This window comes from Diabrotica virgifera, chromosome 1 (genome assembly GCF_917563875.1).
Source record: "Diabrotica virgifera virgifera chromosome 1, PGI_DIABVI_V3a".
In the NCBI taxonomy this organism is placed as follows: Eukaryota; Metazoa; Arthropoda; class Insecta; order Coleoptera; family Chrysomelidae; genus Diabrotica; species Diabrotica virgifera.
The window spans coordinates 235,533,139-235,551,586 of record NC_065443.1 but is presented as its reverse complement, the minus strand read 5'-3'; the positions used below and the strand labels follow the sequence as shown (position 1 = coordinate 235,551,586).

At 32.1% G+C, this 18,448-nt stretch overlaps 1 protein-coding gene across 11 annotated transcripts in view; it reads right to left on the bottom strand.

Moving 5' to 3' along the window:
* LOC114333136 (obscurin) overlaps window positions 1–18,448 on the bottom strand; it is a 615,016-nt gene that overhangs the window by 217,146 nt on the left and 379,422 nt on the right. For 10 of the 11 annotated variants that reach the window (XM_028283003.2, XM_028282967.2, XM_028282979.2 and 7 more), the window contains 2 exons: window positions 9,118–10,179; window positions 1,180–1,623 (listed from right to left, as the gene is read on the bottom strand). In XM_028283003.2, coding sequence (XP_028138804.2) covers window positions 1,180–1,623; window positions 9,118–10,179 — 1,506 coding nt within the window. The remainder of the gene's footprint in view (window positions 1–1,179; window positions 1,624–9,117; window positions 10,180–18,448) is intronic. The other variant, XM_028283033.2, reaches the window with a different exon arrangement.

The window sequence follows — 18,448 nt, the reverse complement described above, 5'->3', positions numbered from 1 at the left end:
CTTTTTCGATAAGCTAGTGTTTATCGAAATATTTTGAATATTTTTCGAATCCACCATATATTTGTATATGGTTAAGTACGATTATAGAAACCTGTTAATAATCTGAAAATTTATTTATAATTTATATTTTTAGCTGTATTTTGAAAAAGAAGCCACATCTCGATAGAAGGTGACTTATCAAAAAAGACTAAAAGACAAAAAAGTTTTAAAAACACTGTGTTTAACTAATGGTACCGTAATAATAGTTTAATTGGAGCGTACACAAATATTTGGGGGGTTTAAAGGAACAAAACCCCCATAAAATTTTTATGTAAACATATTAAAAGAGAAGGCGCATCTCGATAAAAACTAGCTAATCGAAAAAATACTAAGAGGCAAAAAAGTTTTAAAAACGTTGTGTTTAACTAATGGTATCACAATAATGAATCAATTGGAACGTACACAAAAGTTTGGGGGGGTTTAAGGGAACAAAACCCCCATAAAATTTTTATGGGGTGGAGAAATTTCCCTTTAATTTGGTTTTAAGATGCTCCTGCCATAAGAATGATACGTGTCCATTTTCAATAAAATATCTCTAATAGTTTTCGATATATTGAAAAAAATCGATTTTCATTTTGTAACTTCAAAGGGCTGTAACTTTTTTTATGAGCATATTTGTACTAAGGTAAGTTAGATTCAATCAAACTATTTTTGGCCCCAGAATGTGTGGTAGAATTTATGACCAATCTTTTCGGGACACCCTGTATATAATAATAATTTTATCTTGGAGTGATAGATTAGGGAAAATTTCTTATTAACATAGAAATACATCCTACTCTCAATACCCCTTCCTTCAATATTGTGCAGAAATTTTGGGTTACTTGCTAGTTTAAATTGTCTCTTAATCTTTGTCTTCTATGCTCACAAGGTGTAGTTAACAAATTAACTCAATTTGCAGATTGATCAAAATTTTAGATTAAAAAACATTTAAGGAAATTTAAACAACACTATTAAAGTAGGTACCAGATATCATTAAAACACAACAGACAAAAGATTCTCATGAACTACTGATTGAAGCAAATAATATTTTAATTTCATTGTACATACTGTTAACTTAAAATCAAACTATACTGTTTCATTATTTTCCAACATTAAAGATGTACGAAATATTTACGCCTGCTGATAGTAATAGATACTTACGTTCAATGCTGGTACCACGAATAGTTTGAATAAATTTGGGTCGTCCATCCACCAGTTCTTCTAATTTTTCTTCCGCAGACTTCTCGTGAATGCTTGTAGCTTCAACAGATGTCGTTTTGCTTACCTCTTTCTTTTCTGACTTGGTTTCTGCCATTTTAGAACTTTCCTTAGTAGACTTCTCTGATGTTGATTTTTTGCTGACCGATTCAGAAGCTTCCTGTGAGACTTTCTCTGATTTTTGATAATCTGCTTCTATAGATTTAGCTTCCGCTATTAGTTCAACCTTGGATTCTGCTCTAGACTCTTTGGCTTCAGATTTTGCAGACTCGATTGATTCTTGAACAAATGATTCGGACTTTACTTCTTTCGAAACTAAAACTTCGGACTTGCCGGTTGATAATTCTTTTATTTCTGTTTCACTGGAAATTTTAACCGATGTTGATTCTGAAATATATATCACAAATTAGTTGATGGTTACAAAGATATAGCCTAGTAAATTAACGGGAAATTCGGCGATACCGTGTAATTTTCAGGGGCAACTCCGAATTGCATGAAAATTTGGATTTAGGTTCTACTTACCCTCCACTTTAAAGTTGAAATTTTACCGTGTTGGTTGCTTTTACTTGGGGAGTGACAGTCACCCCTTCTCGGGGGTGAAAAAACATACGTTCAAGATAAGACCGGAAATGGATAAATTGACTGGTGTTAAGCAACTTTTGTTCTATAGAGTTTTTTAAGTAAGTCAATACTTTCCGAGTTATTTGCCATTGAAAATGTTGATTTTTCGACAAAAAACTACGTTTTCAGACGGTTTTTCGCAAATAACTCAAAAAGTAAATATTTTATCGAAAAAAATATCCTTAGCAAAAGAGTAGCTAATAAGAAACCCAAAAAAATGGTGTATCAGTAATGTCTATCAATAAAATAAAAACAAAGTTGTAGCTCATGAAAAATACGTTCTTATTCGTCTAATTCCAAATCGAATATTTCAAGGTGAAATCACCGAAAAATTAAGCACTTTCCGGAAAAAACCCATTTAAACTTTTTTAAAGTGTTTATAAAAATCTTTGTTTTAATTGTTAACAAAAGTTTTAGCATTAAAAATAAGCGAGTGACGCTCAAAATAAAGTTGGCCCTCTTTTTTTTGTAAAAAATCTTGAAAATCTCGCCGTGTTTAGCTCCCCAAATGAAATTAATCGCTACCACTTTATAAACAATTTACTTACCTATCTATTTTTTATATGATCTGCCAGTCTCATCGGTTTAAAATGTTTATTTTTGAAAGGGTTATAATTGAGAAAGCTTGAATGGGTCACTAATCACGAGTGTATGCAAATTTTGAACAGCCATATCTTAACCAATTTTTGTCTTACGGAGAAACAAAATGAAACTAGCATATTTATAATAGCAAATCCTACATTTTTTTACTCTTTAAGATTTTTCTTATCACTAAAACTTTTTAAGTTATTTTGAAAAAATGAAATTTTTCAAAAATTTTTAGAAAATTTTTTTTTAATATAAAACCAAATGTTTTTAAAAATAAGCACTTCAAACCAATCAAACTTACAGATCATATAAACTATACACATACAGTTAAAATAGATGGTAAAGCCAAACGATTAATTTAATTTAGGGTACTAAATAGAGGGAGGTTTTCACGATTTTTTTTACCAAAAAAAAGAGACTTTTTTTTTCAGTGTAACTCGTTTATTTTTGATGCTGTAAACTTTGGTAAAAAACAAATAATAAGCTTTTTTTCGTTACTTTAAAAATGTTAATAAGGTTTTCCCGAAAAACGCTTCTTTCTTCGGTGATTTCGCGTTGAATTATTCGATTTGGAATTAGACGAGTAAGAACGTATTTTTCATGAGCTACAACTTTGCTTCTGCTCAATTTGGAGGCTTTACTGGTACACCATTTTTTTCGTTTTTTTATAGGCTACACTTTTGCTAAAAATATTTTTTTTGATAAAATATTTACTTTTTGAGGTATTTGGGAAAAACGGTCTGAAAACGTAGTTTTTTTGTCAAAAAATCAACATTTTAAATCGCGAATAACTCGAAAAGTATTGACTTACGTAAAAAACTTTATAGTACAAAAGGTGCTTAAAATAAGTCAATTTATTCATTTCCGGCCTTATTTTAAATACGCGTTTTTCACCCCAAGAGAAGGGGTAACTGTCACCCCCCAAGTAAAAGCAACCAACGGCACAAATTCAACTTTGAAGTGGAGGGTAAGTAGAACCTAAATCCAAATTTTCATGCAATTCGGAGTTGCCCCTGGAAATTACACTCCAAAACGGTCATTTATTGGGCTAATACAAGAAACCTATGTTTTAGCAAGATTATATTTTGGATCGTTTAAATCGTTTTTGGGATCAAAACCATATTTTATTTTTAACAGGTCTCCTGTAGTTCTCATAATACTTTGATGAATTTGTTACACCCCAAAGAATTCCTTACTTCGTCTACATAATAATATATAGGGTGGAACTCACTTCGAATAAGATTATTTGTGTCCTTATTGTAAAAATTATGAAAAACGCTGAGATTCGTCGATTTTTATGTAAATATGCTTATTAAAATTAAATTTAAATGTACAGGGAGATCCACGTAAGCCTAGCTTAGTCCACTTAGTCCACAAGCTATACTGTATATTTTTTATATTTTTAAAAACTCATTAACGGCTTGATCATAACGAATTATATCACGTAGTGTCTATAATGTGAAATATTAAGGTGAAACAGTAGCGATCAACAGGTAGCGAAAACGCGTTCCAAGATTGCGGCTGTAATTTTGAATATTTTTTCGAGATTTTTGGCACACATATTCGTAATATAATAAAGAATGGCAGTACAGAGCCCAATTTGAAAAATATATTAATATGTGGAAATTACTCTGTAATTAAATACAATATTAGAAAAACGAGCCTGTACCGCCATTAAGAAGAACAAAAAATACACTTTCTTCAAATAAACTTTTTTATCCGATGCCTAGATTTTGTGTCTTTTGGAACTACTAATGAAATAAAAAATTTTAGTAGTTCCAAAATTACACAAAACCTAGGCATCGGATAAAAAAGTTTATTTGAAGAAAGTGTATTTTTTTGTTCTTCTTAATGGCGGTACAGGCTCGTTTTTTTATTATTGCGAGCCTGTACCTCCATTAAGAAGAACAAAAAAATACACTTTCTTCAAATGAACTTTTTTATCCGATGCCTAGATTTTGTGTCATTTTGGAACTACTAATGAAATAAAAAATTTTAGTAGTTCCAAAATGACACAAAATCTAGGCATCAGATAAAAAAGTTTATATGAAGAAAGTGTATTTTTTTGTTCTTCTTAATGGCGGTACAGGCTCGTTTTTTTAATATTGTATTTAATTACAGGGTAATTTCCACATATTAATATATTTTTCAAATTTAAAATATTCAAAATTACAGCCGCAATCTTGGAACGCCTTTTTGCTACCTGTTGATCGCTACTATTTCCTCTTAAAATTACAAAGTGTGGAAACCACTTGTAAACAATTTGTTTATGTTCTTATTTTATACAATTTATAAAAAACATTTGGACACGTCAACTTTTAAATTTAACCATCCGCTTTCAAAATATAAATTTAAATGTACAAAGTGATTCACGCAAGTCCAGCATATTCCATAACCTTTATTTTTAATGAAGCACCCTGTATATTTTTATATTTTTAGGAGATACCTAACCAGAATAGAGTATCTAGGATACAAAGGGTATCGGTTTTTGTACAACTAGGATCATCCATTTAAGAGATAATTAGGCGTTTTCAGATTTTTGATCCACTCTCTCTATTATGTATACAGGTAGGTACAGGGTGTTTCATTAAGAATTGCCCATATAGTAGCTGGAGAAACCTTAGCACAAAATATCGACGGTATTTTGACAAAACATCGTAAGCATCAATTTTCCGAAAATGGGATTTTTATCTTAAATGGTTCCTTACGATAGTTTACAGCTAATTCAAAATTATTTTTCCCATAATAACATCCTAAGTGTCTAAAATTTAATTTAATTTTTATCGTAACCACCGCATTCCAAGCTCATTTTGTGCCTTTGGTATCGTAAACGGCAAGGTAGTACCGACAGATTATAGTAAGCACCATAAATCTTGTCGGTTACGTTTGCATGTTTTGCCGCTTACGATAAGATTCAATGACCAAAATGACCGTCAGGTAGGAGGATTACTCTTACTCAGTGTTATCTTAAATGTGTCAATTTTTGTCAGTAATATAAAATATTCTTCCTTACCGAGATACAGAGTGTTTTATTACAATGAATATTCTAAAATGATTTTAGCCCATTGTTTTAACACCTTCCAATATTTTTTGTTTAAACTTGCCAAATAGTTTACACATGTTAAGGTACTTTAACTAGTGTTAAAAGATAGTTTTTGCTAATTTAAAAGATATTTACTTCCTTTTCCCCCTTTCCCCCTCATAATCTACGCCAATGCCGTAATAATCATTTCAGTATGTCTTTTTGATTCTTCGTTACTTTTTACGTAAATATCATCCTTGTGTCTCAATCCGATATAGTAAGTAGTTTTCAAGTTAATGGATAAAGATAATGGATTCAATAAGATTAATGTATTTTAAAGGGAAAGGCGCAAAATGTCGTCTGTCAAAATTTTCAATGTGTTTTAAATGTATTCACTTTTTTCGAATCCTGAGAAAACTATTAATAATTAATAAAAAAATAAACTCAGAATGAAAGATTACGTTATTACCGAGGGCCGAATTAGTCCCTTAAAATAAATAAAAAGTTTCTTTTGAATGAAATATTTGCAATTAAAAATCACACTAAATTTTCTCTTTTATTTTCACCCCTGTAACTTATTAAAATAAACATTAAAGGAGTTTTCAGGGACTTTCGGCCCTCAGTAAAAATATAATCTTTCATTCTGCGGTTAAATTTTTCAAAAATATTTATTAGTTTTCTCAAGATTCGAAAAAATGGATACACATTTAAAACACATTGATCATTTTGACAGGCGACATTTTGCACCTATGCCCTTAACCACAAACATAATCTTATTGAATATTGTTTAAAATAATAATCTTATTGAATCACTATTTTTAAACGCAAAAAACATGAAAACTAATTACTCTGTCGCATTAAGACAAACGGATGATGTTTACGTAAAAAGCAACGAAAAATAAAAAAAACATACTGAAATGATTATTAGGAGAGTGGCGTAGATTGTGTGGAGGGAAAAGGGGAAAAAGGAAGTATATGTATATCCCTACAGCCTGTAACAGTTGTTTGTAACAGGTGTTTTTCTCTGGTAACAGCGAAAAACTAGCGTTTAACACAAGTTAAAGTAACCTAACATGTGTAAACTGTTTGTAAAGTTTGAACAAAATATATTGGAAGGTGTTAAACAATGGGCTAAAATTATTTTAGAATATTTGTAATTAAACACTCTGTATCTCGGTAAGGAAGAATATTCGACTTAAGTATTTTAGGTTAAATTTTCGTATTTTGTGCTAATGTTTCTCCAGTTACTACATGAACAATTCTTAATTAAACACTCTGTATATTTATGGTATTTTTCTAGTTTTGGCTTTTCATTTGGTCTAATTTGGCTCTGGGTTTTCCTTCTTTTCATACGCTTGTTGTCCATTGCACAATGTTCCTATTTGCTTTTGTGCCTTTTAACCTTTGGACATGTTTAGTCCTGACACTCTCTGAGGTTTTACAACTCACTAATCTCGTTGTTCCTTCCAGAAATGTAGCTCAGTTTATATGGAAAATATGGTTCCAATCCCAAAAATTTTTCAAATTGAAATCTTCTTGGTTTTAAGCAATTACTATTTCAATACCGCTTATTATCGATTAAAAAGTTTTACTAAATATTTTACAAAGTATCACATATATTATAATCAACTATTTTCAATGGGAAATAAGCCACAATCTTACCAAAAAAAATGATTTCATTAACGTTTCGAGGCCCAAGTCGGATGTCGTTGTCAAAATACAAAATACTAAATTAAACAAAAATTTTGTTGCTTAGTAAAAAATTCTTCTAATAATTTCTTTAATCCGACTCATTTATATCGGCAATTCAGACATGTATTATACATTTTAAAGTAGAAGACTTTAAAATGATATTGCCAATATTGATGAGTTGCATTCCTGGGACGACTTTACTAAAAGATAGTTCATTTGACTACATGCAATATTATATGTAATCAAATGAACTATCTTTTAGTAAAGTCGTCCCAGGAACGCAACTCATCAATATTGGCAATATCATTTTAAAGTTTTCTACTTACTCTTAGTCTTTTACAAAACTTAGTCTTTTATAATACATGTCTGAATTCCGATATAAATGAGTCAGATTAAATAAATTATTAGAAGAATTTTTTACTAAGCAAGAACATTTTTGTTTAATTTAGTATTATTTTGTATTTTGACAACGACACCCGACTTGGGCGTCGAAACGTTAATAAAATCATATTTTTGGTAAAATTGTGGCTTATTTCCCATTGAAAATAGTTGATTATAAAAATGCCACAAGTAGTCCTGTCGCCAGGGGGGGTACAACGGCCTCGTTAATTCAGATGGACTTACCCAAGTTTTTTTTATGTATTTTGACCCGTAGAAAACGAATTTTTTGGGTAACAGTTGATCCGGATGTCGATAAGATTGTTATAGACCAAGAACTTGAGGAATCAAATAACAGCGATTTTTGGCAAGACAAAACAATATTTTGTATTTTTTGGGTCATTTTAAGCAAAAAATATTTCTACAAGTTTTTTAGTAGGATGCAGAGTTTTCGAGATAAACGCGGTTGAACTTTCAAAAAATCGAAAAACTGCAATTTTTAAACCCGAATAACTTTTGATTAAAAAATAAAATAGCAATTCTGCTAAGCGCCTTTGAAAGTTCAAGTCAAATTATGTCGGTTTTGATTATTTGCATTGCTAAAAATTTATTGTGTTATTGTTAAACAAAGCTACAAACAACTAGTGCGTGAGTGATGTTTCTATGATTTCTCATTTAAAATCGAACGAGTAGGTAGAATAGGTACTAGTGCAATCAAGACTATTTCTACGTTACATGCGTTAAAACGCATGTAAAAGCACGGGAAACCCTACGTGTTTATAGCTTTGTTAAACAATAAAAAAATAAATTTTTACCAATGCAAATAATCAAAACCGATATAATTTGACTTAAACTTTCAAATGCGGTAAGCAGACTTGCTATTTTATTTTTTAATCAAAAGTTATTCGGGTTCAAAAATTGCAGTTTTTCGATTTTTTTAAAGTTCAACCGCGTTTATCTCGAAAACTGTGCATCCTACGAAAAAACTTGTAGAAATATTTTTTACTTAAAATGGCCCAAAAAATACAAAATATTGTTTTGTTTTGCCAAAAATCGCTGTTATTTGATTCCTCAAGTTCTTGGTCTATAACAATCTTATCGACATCCGGATCAACTGTTACCCAAAAAATTCGTGTTCTACGGGTCAAAATACATAAAAAAACCTTGAGTAAGTCCATCTGAATTAACGAGGCCGTTGTACCCCCCTGGCGACAGGACTAAAGGAAATAGCTTCAGAACAACACATATTATAACTGAAAGTCTCTAAAATATTTTGACTATGTCAATTTATTATTTATTTCACATTTAAAAAAATTAAGAGTAGTCAAAAAAGACAACATCTTTATTTAATTAATGAGGCTAAATAATTTGACAGCACAATGAACATGGATAATGATCAGTGTATCTGTGTGTCATTTAAGTGTATATCTGCATATAATTTTGTATGCCAGGCATTATATTTCGCTGCGTGCTATAAACACATGACATTTATTTCATAGGAATAAAAAAAGAAGAAAATAATATAAAAAAAGAAAAAGAAACATCTTATCCACTATGTACTTGAAGAAAACATAACTTACCCCCTTCATGATCTGAATATCTAGATTTTCTTTCATGTGATTCTGATCTTCTGCTTTTATTTTGCTCATCTAGCTGTGAATCTCTTCTCAAGTACTTTCTGGCGTATTTCTCATACGGATCTTCCTCATCGTCCTTTTTAGGTTCTCTAGACGAGGTTCTTGAATACTTTCTTGTGTATTTGTTCTCGTCCTCATCCTTTTTATCAGTTATTGATTCGTTTCTCGAATATTTTCTGGTGTATTTGGCATATTTGTCTTCTTCCTCATCTTCGTTTAGTTTCTTGTTTATAGCATATTTGGAGTATTTAGATAGCAGTTCGTCCGTATCGCTTTTTTCTTCCTCTATCGATACAGATCTGATCGAATATTTAGAACCAAGATCGGCGCCTAGACCTCTCTTGGAGCTATAACTGTAGGTATCATTGGTTTCAGTTGGTTCGATACCAGTACCTTCAACTGAAGTTTTTATAGATCTTCTCACGGAATAGTTGTCACCGTCCCCTATACCTTCTGTTCTAGACTTGATACTTCTTCTAGAGAAAGTGTAAGAATCATCATCTCCTAATCCTTCTGTTCTTGTGAGGGATCTCGAAGACCTTTTAGAGTAGGAACTATAGGCGTCACCATCGTCTCCGTCTTTAGTTACTTTCCTGGAATAACTGTAACTACTACCCCCGTCATCATCATCTACTGAATATCTGCTCTTTCTTGTATAGCTGTAGTCATTGTCGCCATCTCCGAGCGCCTTTCTGGAACTATAACTTGAGGTTAGCTCACTTTCACCACGTGCTTTGCGGGATGTATAGCTCGATGTCACATCGTCGTCACCACCAAGTGCTTTTCTAGAGCTGTAGCTTGAAGTTAAAGCTGAAGAATCACCAAGATCCGTACTATATTTGTTTGCGTATTTGGAAGAAAGGCTTTCATATTTACTGCTTCTTCCGGTGAGGCTAGAGTCTGTACCATATTTGCTCGAACTAATCTCCGAGCTATATCTTGAGCTAGACAAACCGCCTTCTGTAGAGCCCGCTCTTCGGGAGTATGAAGACTCATAACCCCCTTCTGCGAACGAAGATAGTTTTGAGTGCATGGTTTCGTATAACACACTAACGCTAGCTGAAGCTTACTGCCAATTTAGAAAGCGCCGAAAATACTTTTATTTTTGAAAAGTAGTGTAAAACGTACTGTGTAGAAAATGATGTACAAGCACACTGAAAGTTAGTAGCTAAGCAACAACGTTAAGGGAAGGCGCACATTGAGACACATGCTACACAACCCACGCAGGGCAGGACAAACAGTACATTGCACGAAATTAATGGGCTGAGTCGGTTAAACGCATATTGTCACACAGTTCCTGCATTTTACTACCGAGCACGCACGCACACGATATCTTTGTCTCGAACACTGAGCGACGCATCTTTTTTGGGGGCATTCGTGGACTACGCTGCCCTATGTTTTAAGGCGGGTTGACATTACTAGTGACTAACGAACGTGGCTCACGCTTACACATTTTGCCCGTGCTATTGTTAGATATTTTGTTATCTATTTTCAAACTCGAGCAGTACATTTGTATTTATGCAATGCATAGATACAAATGTGCTGCTCGAGTTTGAAAGTAGATAATAAAATATCTAACAATAGCACTGGCAAAGTACGTAAGTGTGAGCCACGTTCGTTATTCACTAGTAATGTCAACCCGCCTTTAATATGCGGGCATTCAATGCTGGCCACAGGATACAGAAACGTGGTGTGTACTGCCATGCGTAGCTTGTGTCGCATGTGTCTCAATGTGCGCCTTGCATAATGATATCATATGTAATGCTAAAAATATATCACACCAAAGATTACATCCACATTAGTTCATTCTAAATTTGGTGTACATTGTGTAGAGGAAAGGCTGCAAATATGGGCTGGTCTTGTAATATGGGCTAGGTGGGTTTCACAGCTATTCGTTGCAGATCTCTACATTTTGACTATTGCAAACGGTATTTGACGAAGTTAAACTATCACCGTAGCGATGGCACCACTGTGGTAGATATTTCCCAGTTTTTAATAATTGTTTGTCGGTTGGTGTGAGTGTCAAAACTTTTTCGGGTAAGTTGATAAATTCCAGTATTTAAAAATAAACACGAATTTTAAAAAAACATCTGTGTCACGTTGAAGCTCTATTATTAGTCTTTGATATATGCTAATGAGTTTTCTTCAAATTGTCTGCTTTTAGACATAACTTCTTTTGTTGTGCAAAGCAAGCGTGTTTACAATATGGGCTAGTGGCCCATATTTAGAACAATGTAGCAATGTAGGCAAAACGAAGTAGGAAAAGGCAAAGAAAAAAGGAAAGGAAAAGAAATAAAAAAAGGAAAACGTAAGCAGGTTACCAAAGTCACAAAGGACCAAAAAAAGAAATCGGGTTCTAGTAGCGAGAATGAGGAGGAATATGTGCCTGCAAATGATGAGAGCGATTACAATGAGTTTCCTTCTACACAGCCTCCACAAGACGCAGCTGACGTAACGTGTATGTTTTGCGAAGCACTTTTTTCAGAGGATAATGTTGGTGAAATATCGGTCAAGTGCTTCATGTGTCATTTTTGGGCACATAACGAGTGCGCTGGGGCCGAAAAAGAAGAATACCTATGTGTGTGACTTTTGCAAATAGTTTTAGCCTATGAGTTATTTAATGGACTTTTTGTATTTTAGATATTAAAATATATTTGTCACACATTTATCTCACTTCACACAAATTTAAGACACATTTTTCGGGGTAGCCCATATTTAGGATCATTATTCAAACGGCGCAAAAGTACAATTTTTCATTATTTGTACATTTAAAACAGTTGTATATTTTTTAATCAATTTGGACTTTGGGCAGGTTATAAGTAACTAAATGTAGGTATTCTTACGTACCTTTGGAAATAAAATAGAATTTTTATTCTTTTTTTACAAAGAAAAACAAAATGGGTAGCCCATATTTGCATCCTTTCCTCTACACATGTTCAAGCAAATATGCAAGAAACATAAATATACAAGATTATTAATTATTAAAGTCTTATTTAATGCCTTTTTTTATCATATTTAATATTTAATATCTTTATATTTTATCTTTTTAACCTCTGTATTTTTGGGTGGGTCAACATGTTAAGCCTGTATGTAAGTATAACCAAACTTTTAGCCCAGTCGGGATAGCATTTGACCTTGCATTAGGAGATGCCCCAAATTTTATTTTTATAATCTTTAGGGAGGGTCAATATTAGTGTAAATTTAAAATCTCGACTGAATTCCGCCGTTGCGTTAGCCGCCATCTTGATTTTAAATGAGAACCGTTTTTGCTCAATATCTCCGCCATTTTCAATTTTTTGACAAAAAGTGTAGAAACTGAAATTGTTGAAAATGCGATTTTCTATAGTTTCATTTATTATAATTTTTTTCGTGCGGTCGATATTTTCCGAGTTATGAGAGGAAAATAGTGAGAGTTGTAGCATAATTATTGAATTATTGAATTATCTCGTTTATTATTAGTTTTAGAACAAATATATACCTATACAAAAATAAAGAGAATTAAATTCTGTACAATTTTGATGCCGTACATTTTTTTGATAAAATCAATATTTAAGTTAGTACGTATGTGGTAAAAGTGCGAGCGTAAGACCTGATTGATTTTGTAGCAATTGGTTTTGTTCAATATCTCCGCCATTTTAAATTTTTCGACAAAAAGTGTAGGAACTGAAATTGTTGCAATTACGATTTACTACAATTTTTCGAGAGAACCAGTGGCCGGTCTACAAGGGGGGGAAATGGAAAAATCCCCCCAACAGGGACCAAAATTAAAAAAAAAATTGTTGAAACATCACGATATATTAGCTGACATAAAACTTAAAATATAAACAGACAAATTCAACTTATCAAACCCGCTAGTTAATAAAATTAAGTGAACTTAATGCATATAATGTCTTTTTATGTCTTTTATATTGGGACCGTGCAAGTTGCGCAAAGCGACACCTATTTCTACGCTCTGCACTTTTATTCGCACTTTTAATTGTATTGACCAATTACGTTAGTCCTGGTTGCTGGATAATTGTCAAGGCCATAGCCCAAAAAAATAATAAGAAGAAAAAATAAGATTCAGGTTATGTGATGAAAACGTAAACAATTGTATCTAGTAAATAAAATTAGTTATTAAAATGCAGTACTGCAAGCAAAATACAATTAATTAAATTTACCTTTATATAATAATTGCATATCATATCAATATTGTGGAACAACATATAATTTTTCTCCTTTAATGACAGTAGATATGAAATGTACGTCAATTTGACAATTTCAATTGACAATATGAATTATTTAAGAAAGTTGCAATATTTCTCCGCTATTCGCGCACAATCGTTTCACGAATCCCTTCCAAGTACTTGCACACCGCGAATACGTAGTTCGGTTGATGTCTCATTGGGAGTTTCAAAAATTGTATAAAATATAATTCTCTTTATTTTTGTTTATGGACAATTATGTCGTAAAGTTAATAATAAATGAGACAATTCAATAATTATGCTTCCCCTCCGCTTCCATTATTTTCCCCCTTAGCTCGGAGAATATTGATCGTATAAAAAAATTGTGCAAAAGAAATTGTAGGAAATCGTATTTTCAACAATTTTCTTTCCCACCATTTAGGTTGAAAAGTTGAAAATGGCGGAGATATTAAGCAACAACAGTCCTCATTTAAAATCAATATGGCGGCTAATGCAACCGCGGAATTCAGTCCAGATTTTAAATTTACACTACTATTGATCTCTGCTAAAGGATAGAATTATAAAATTTGGGGCAGCTCGGAAACAGAATTCAATTCAATAATTATGCTTCCCCCACCACTTTTTATTATTTTCCCATGTAACTCGGAAAATATCAACCGGATGAAAAAAATTGTTAAAAAGAAATTGTAGGAAATTTTATTTTGCACAATTTTAGTTGAAAATGGCGTAAATATTGTATACGTACTACCTTAAATATTAATTTTAGCAAAAAAATTAAGGAGATCAAAATTGTGTAGAATTTAATTCTCTTCATTTTTGTATAGGTACATATTTGTTGTAAAACTAATAATAAACGAGATAATTCAATAATTCAATAATTATGCTCCAACTCTCACAATTTTCCCCTCATAACTCGGAAAATATCGACCGCACGAAAAAAATTATAATTAATGAAATTATAGAAAATCGTATTTTCAACAATTTCAGTTTCTACACTTTTTGTCAAAAAATTTAAAATGGCGGAGATATTGAGCAAAAACGGTTCTCATTTAAAATCAAGATGGCGGCTAACGCAACGGTGGAATTCAGTCGAGATTTTAAATTTATACTAATATTGACCCTCCCTAAAGATTAGAAGAATAAAATTTGGGGCAGCTCCTAATGCAAGGTTAGGCCTGTTATTCGTCTAACCCGACTGGACTATTTGTTTTTTAACTTGGTCATTTTAACATTTCAATTTTAACTTTTGTCTTCACTAATACGGTTATACTTATTTTTTATACTTGCCATTTTAAGGGTATTTAAATAATTATATCTTTTATAAAGTAAAATTTTTCATTAAATTTACTTGTAATTAATGGTATACAGCCAGCTACAAGAAATTCTTCCTTGCGGATTCTTATTAATTAATTATTATATTGCAACATTATCTTTTTGACACTGACAAGACCCAGCTTTGTTAATTATTGCACTAAGTTATTTTGTTTTACAGAAAAAATAAATATTAATCCATTTTCGTCATTTCTTTAGCTGCGACTGTAAAAAAAGATAAAATTGATATGTTTAAAAATATAAACCAAATGAAACTGACTAAACGATCAAGCTTTTATTTTGCAGTATACAGGGTGAGACAGATAAACGGCCAATTAAAAATATCACGAGATCTAAAGGTAACTAAATCATGACAATTGGAATTAAGGGTTTTTGAAAAGTGAACTCTTTAGTGAAAATATTTTGATCTATTTGCCACTTCCTATTAAGTCAAGTCAAGTCAAGTCAAATTTATTTATCACATGCGACATTATACAAAGTTGTACATGTATGAGACAAGTCAAAATTACAGACATATAATGTACATCTTAAAAGTATATAAATTAATAAATACGACAAAAAATACTTAAAAGTTATTTTTAGAATATGGCTCTAGCTCACAAATGTATTGATGTACACACCTCCGAAAGTTTGGCTGATGTAAATTCATTCGTATATCTATTGGCAATTTGTTAAAGAAACTTATGGCTGCATAATGTCTGCTACCTTCCAACAAAACATAACGATGTTGTGGAAGCATAAAGTGATTGTCTCTGAATCTTGTTGAATAAACTTGGTTAAATTGAAATTTATTGAATTCATAAATTTTGCAATGTAAATACATTATACACGAAAATATATACAGACCAGGAATTGTAAGAATATTATTTTGTCTGAAGATGCCTCTACAAGAATCTCTAAATTTCATTTTATATATTATCCTAATAGCTCTTTTCTGAAGTACGAATATCTGCTCTAATTCAGAGGTACAACCCCAGACTTCAATGCCATATTTGGCTATTGAGTAAAAATGGGCAAAGTATACTGTTTTTAATATTGATGTATTAAAGAGACGTGAAAGAATTCTCAGTGCATAACATGCGCTACTTAATCTGGATTTCAAATTAGAAATGTGGTTTGACCATTTAAAATTACTGTCTAACAGGACCCCCAGCAACTTCGTGCAGTCTGTTTTATCTATTGCTGCTTGTATAGTGGCTTGATAGTTTAATAAATTATTTGACGTGAAAATCATATACTTTGATTTCTCTTCATTCAAAACTAGTTTGTTGGATAAGAAATAACTGTTGATGGTGGATAGTATCTGTGTAGTTTTATTTTGCAAATTTTGATCGGGTGTTGCTGTGACTAGAATGTTGGTATCATCCGCATAACTGATGATGTTAACTCCACTCAGTGAATTAGTTATCAAAGCTATATCATTAATATATACTATAAAAAGTAGAGGACCCAATAGACTACCCTGACGGACACCATAATGGATATCCAATGTGTTTGATTCGTTTACAAGTCCATTAGATATTATCTTCACTTTTTGTCTTCTATTTTCTAGGTAGGAAGTAAACCATTTTAGAACTACACCACGAATACCAATCCCCTCAAGTTTTATTAGCAACAAATTATGATCCAAAGTATCAAAAGCCTTGGACAAATCGAGAAATCAACCACATGCCTTCTCTCGTCTGTCCAAAGCATCCAGCACTAAGCTGACGAAATTTGCAAGAGGTGTAGTTGTAGACTTAGAAGATGTAAAACCATGTTGAAAATTATGCAAGACACTATGCTTTTTTAGGAATGCGTTTATTCTAGTATAAACCAGAGTTTCAATTATCTTTGAAAACACAGATAAGATACTTATGGGACGGTAGTTGTTAAGGTCATCTTTATCACCATTTTTGAATAAAGGGATTACAATAGATAGTTTAAACATACTAGGAAATATTCCTTGTTGAAAAGAGGCATTACAAATATCCGTCAGTGGATCTGCGAAAGCGTGAATGCATTGTTTTAATAACTTAGGGGAATCTGATCAAAACCACAACTGTGTTTGGATTTAAAACTTCCGACTACACTAGTTATTTCCTGTGGGTTAGTTGGATATATAGAAACATAGAACAACTATTACGGTTTTTTGATGCTGATGTAAACCCACCTATTTTAGTAGGATCCAAAGCGGCAAGTAACTTTGGAGCCATTTCAACAAAATGGTGGTTAAATTTGTCTGCTAAATTATTATTATTATCACTAGGTACTTTTGAGTTGTTTTGTTTCCCGACTGTTAAGTTTACTAAATGCCAAATACATTTCATTTTATTTGATGATTCGTTTAACTGTCTCATGAAGTGACTACTTTTAGCTGCTTTTAATTTTATTGAATATTCTGTCTTTGCCAAATGAAGGACTGGCCTAAGATTACTATTTTGCTGACAGATCGTTTCTAAAAGTTTTAGCTGATCCCTTAAATTGTACAGTTCCTGCGTAAACCAATTCGAACGTGTACATTTTTTAGGTTTACATTTAAGTAGTGGAAAATGGGACCGAAAGTAATTTTGGATAGTATTTAAAAAAGCTAATGATTTATCCTCAGCAGAAATTGTATTAAATACCTCTGACCAAATTGTTGACTCAAAGGTTTGAACAAAACGATTTATGTTCCTTTCACTATATGAACGGATGAATATATAGGCATCATTGTCTGTGTTAATGCTACATTGGAACAATTGCGCACGATGATCAGAGAGATAAAACCTTCCACAACGATTGTTTTTTGTTGGTGATTTATGTTTGTAGCAATATAATCAATTTGAGTTTTACTAGTTGCAGTTACTCTTGTATAATCATTCACAGTTACGGTTAAGCCATAAGAATCTAAAACATTTACCAAGTTCTGCTTACTTAGTGAATTTGATTTGAAATCTATATTAAAATCACCTGTTAATATTATAGCCTTACCTTCGGAGACTAGCACATCAAGTATTAGATCCAGTTTTGACATAAAAACATCAATAGAGCCACGTCCAGGCAGATAAATATACAACACAACACAATTAAAAAGGCAATAGTCTATTTCAACAGCACTCACTTCAAAATTATATTTCTCAGATTGAGAACATATATTAGAACGTTCCTTCCAAACAACACCCTCTTTCACATAGATTGAAGACCCTCCATGTCCTATTATACCGGAAGTTACAACCCAAATTAGTAAATGGATGAAAATATTTTCTTTAAATAGTTTACTCTTCAAAACCCCTTCATTCCAATTTTCATGATTCAGTAACCTTTAGTTCCACATTTTATACTTAATAGTACTTAGTACATTGATAGTACCAATATCTCTAATTGGCCGTTTATCTACCTCACCCTGTATACCTCAAAACATAAGCAGATACCTGTAGCAGCGTTACGCAGGCCGCATATCAAAGAAACATGAAACGTAAAATATGAAACATTAAACTTGAAACACGTTTCATGAAAATAAAACAATGCCAAACAAATATAAGTCCGCATACCAATGAAAAGAGTGTGATTCATGCGTGTGAAATATTTTTATCTTCCGAAGGCGCACACCAAAGAAACATGAAACGTAAACACGTTTCATGGAAATAAAACACTGCTAAATAAATAGACGTCCGCATATCTATGAAACGAGTGTGATTCATGCCCACGAAACATTTTTATCTTCTTGAAACTTGTTTCATGAAATAGGACGTGTTCTATTTTTCGATATCAGTTTCATTGTTTTAACTAATTAATTA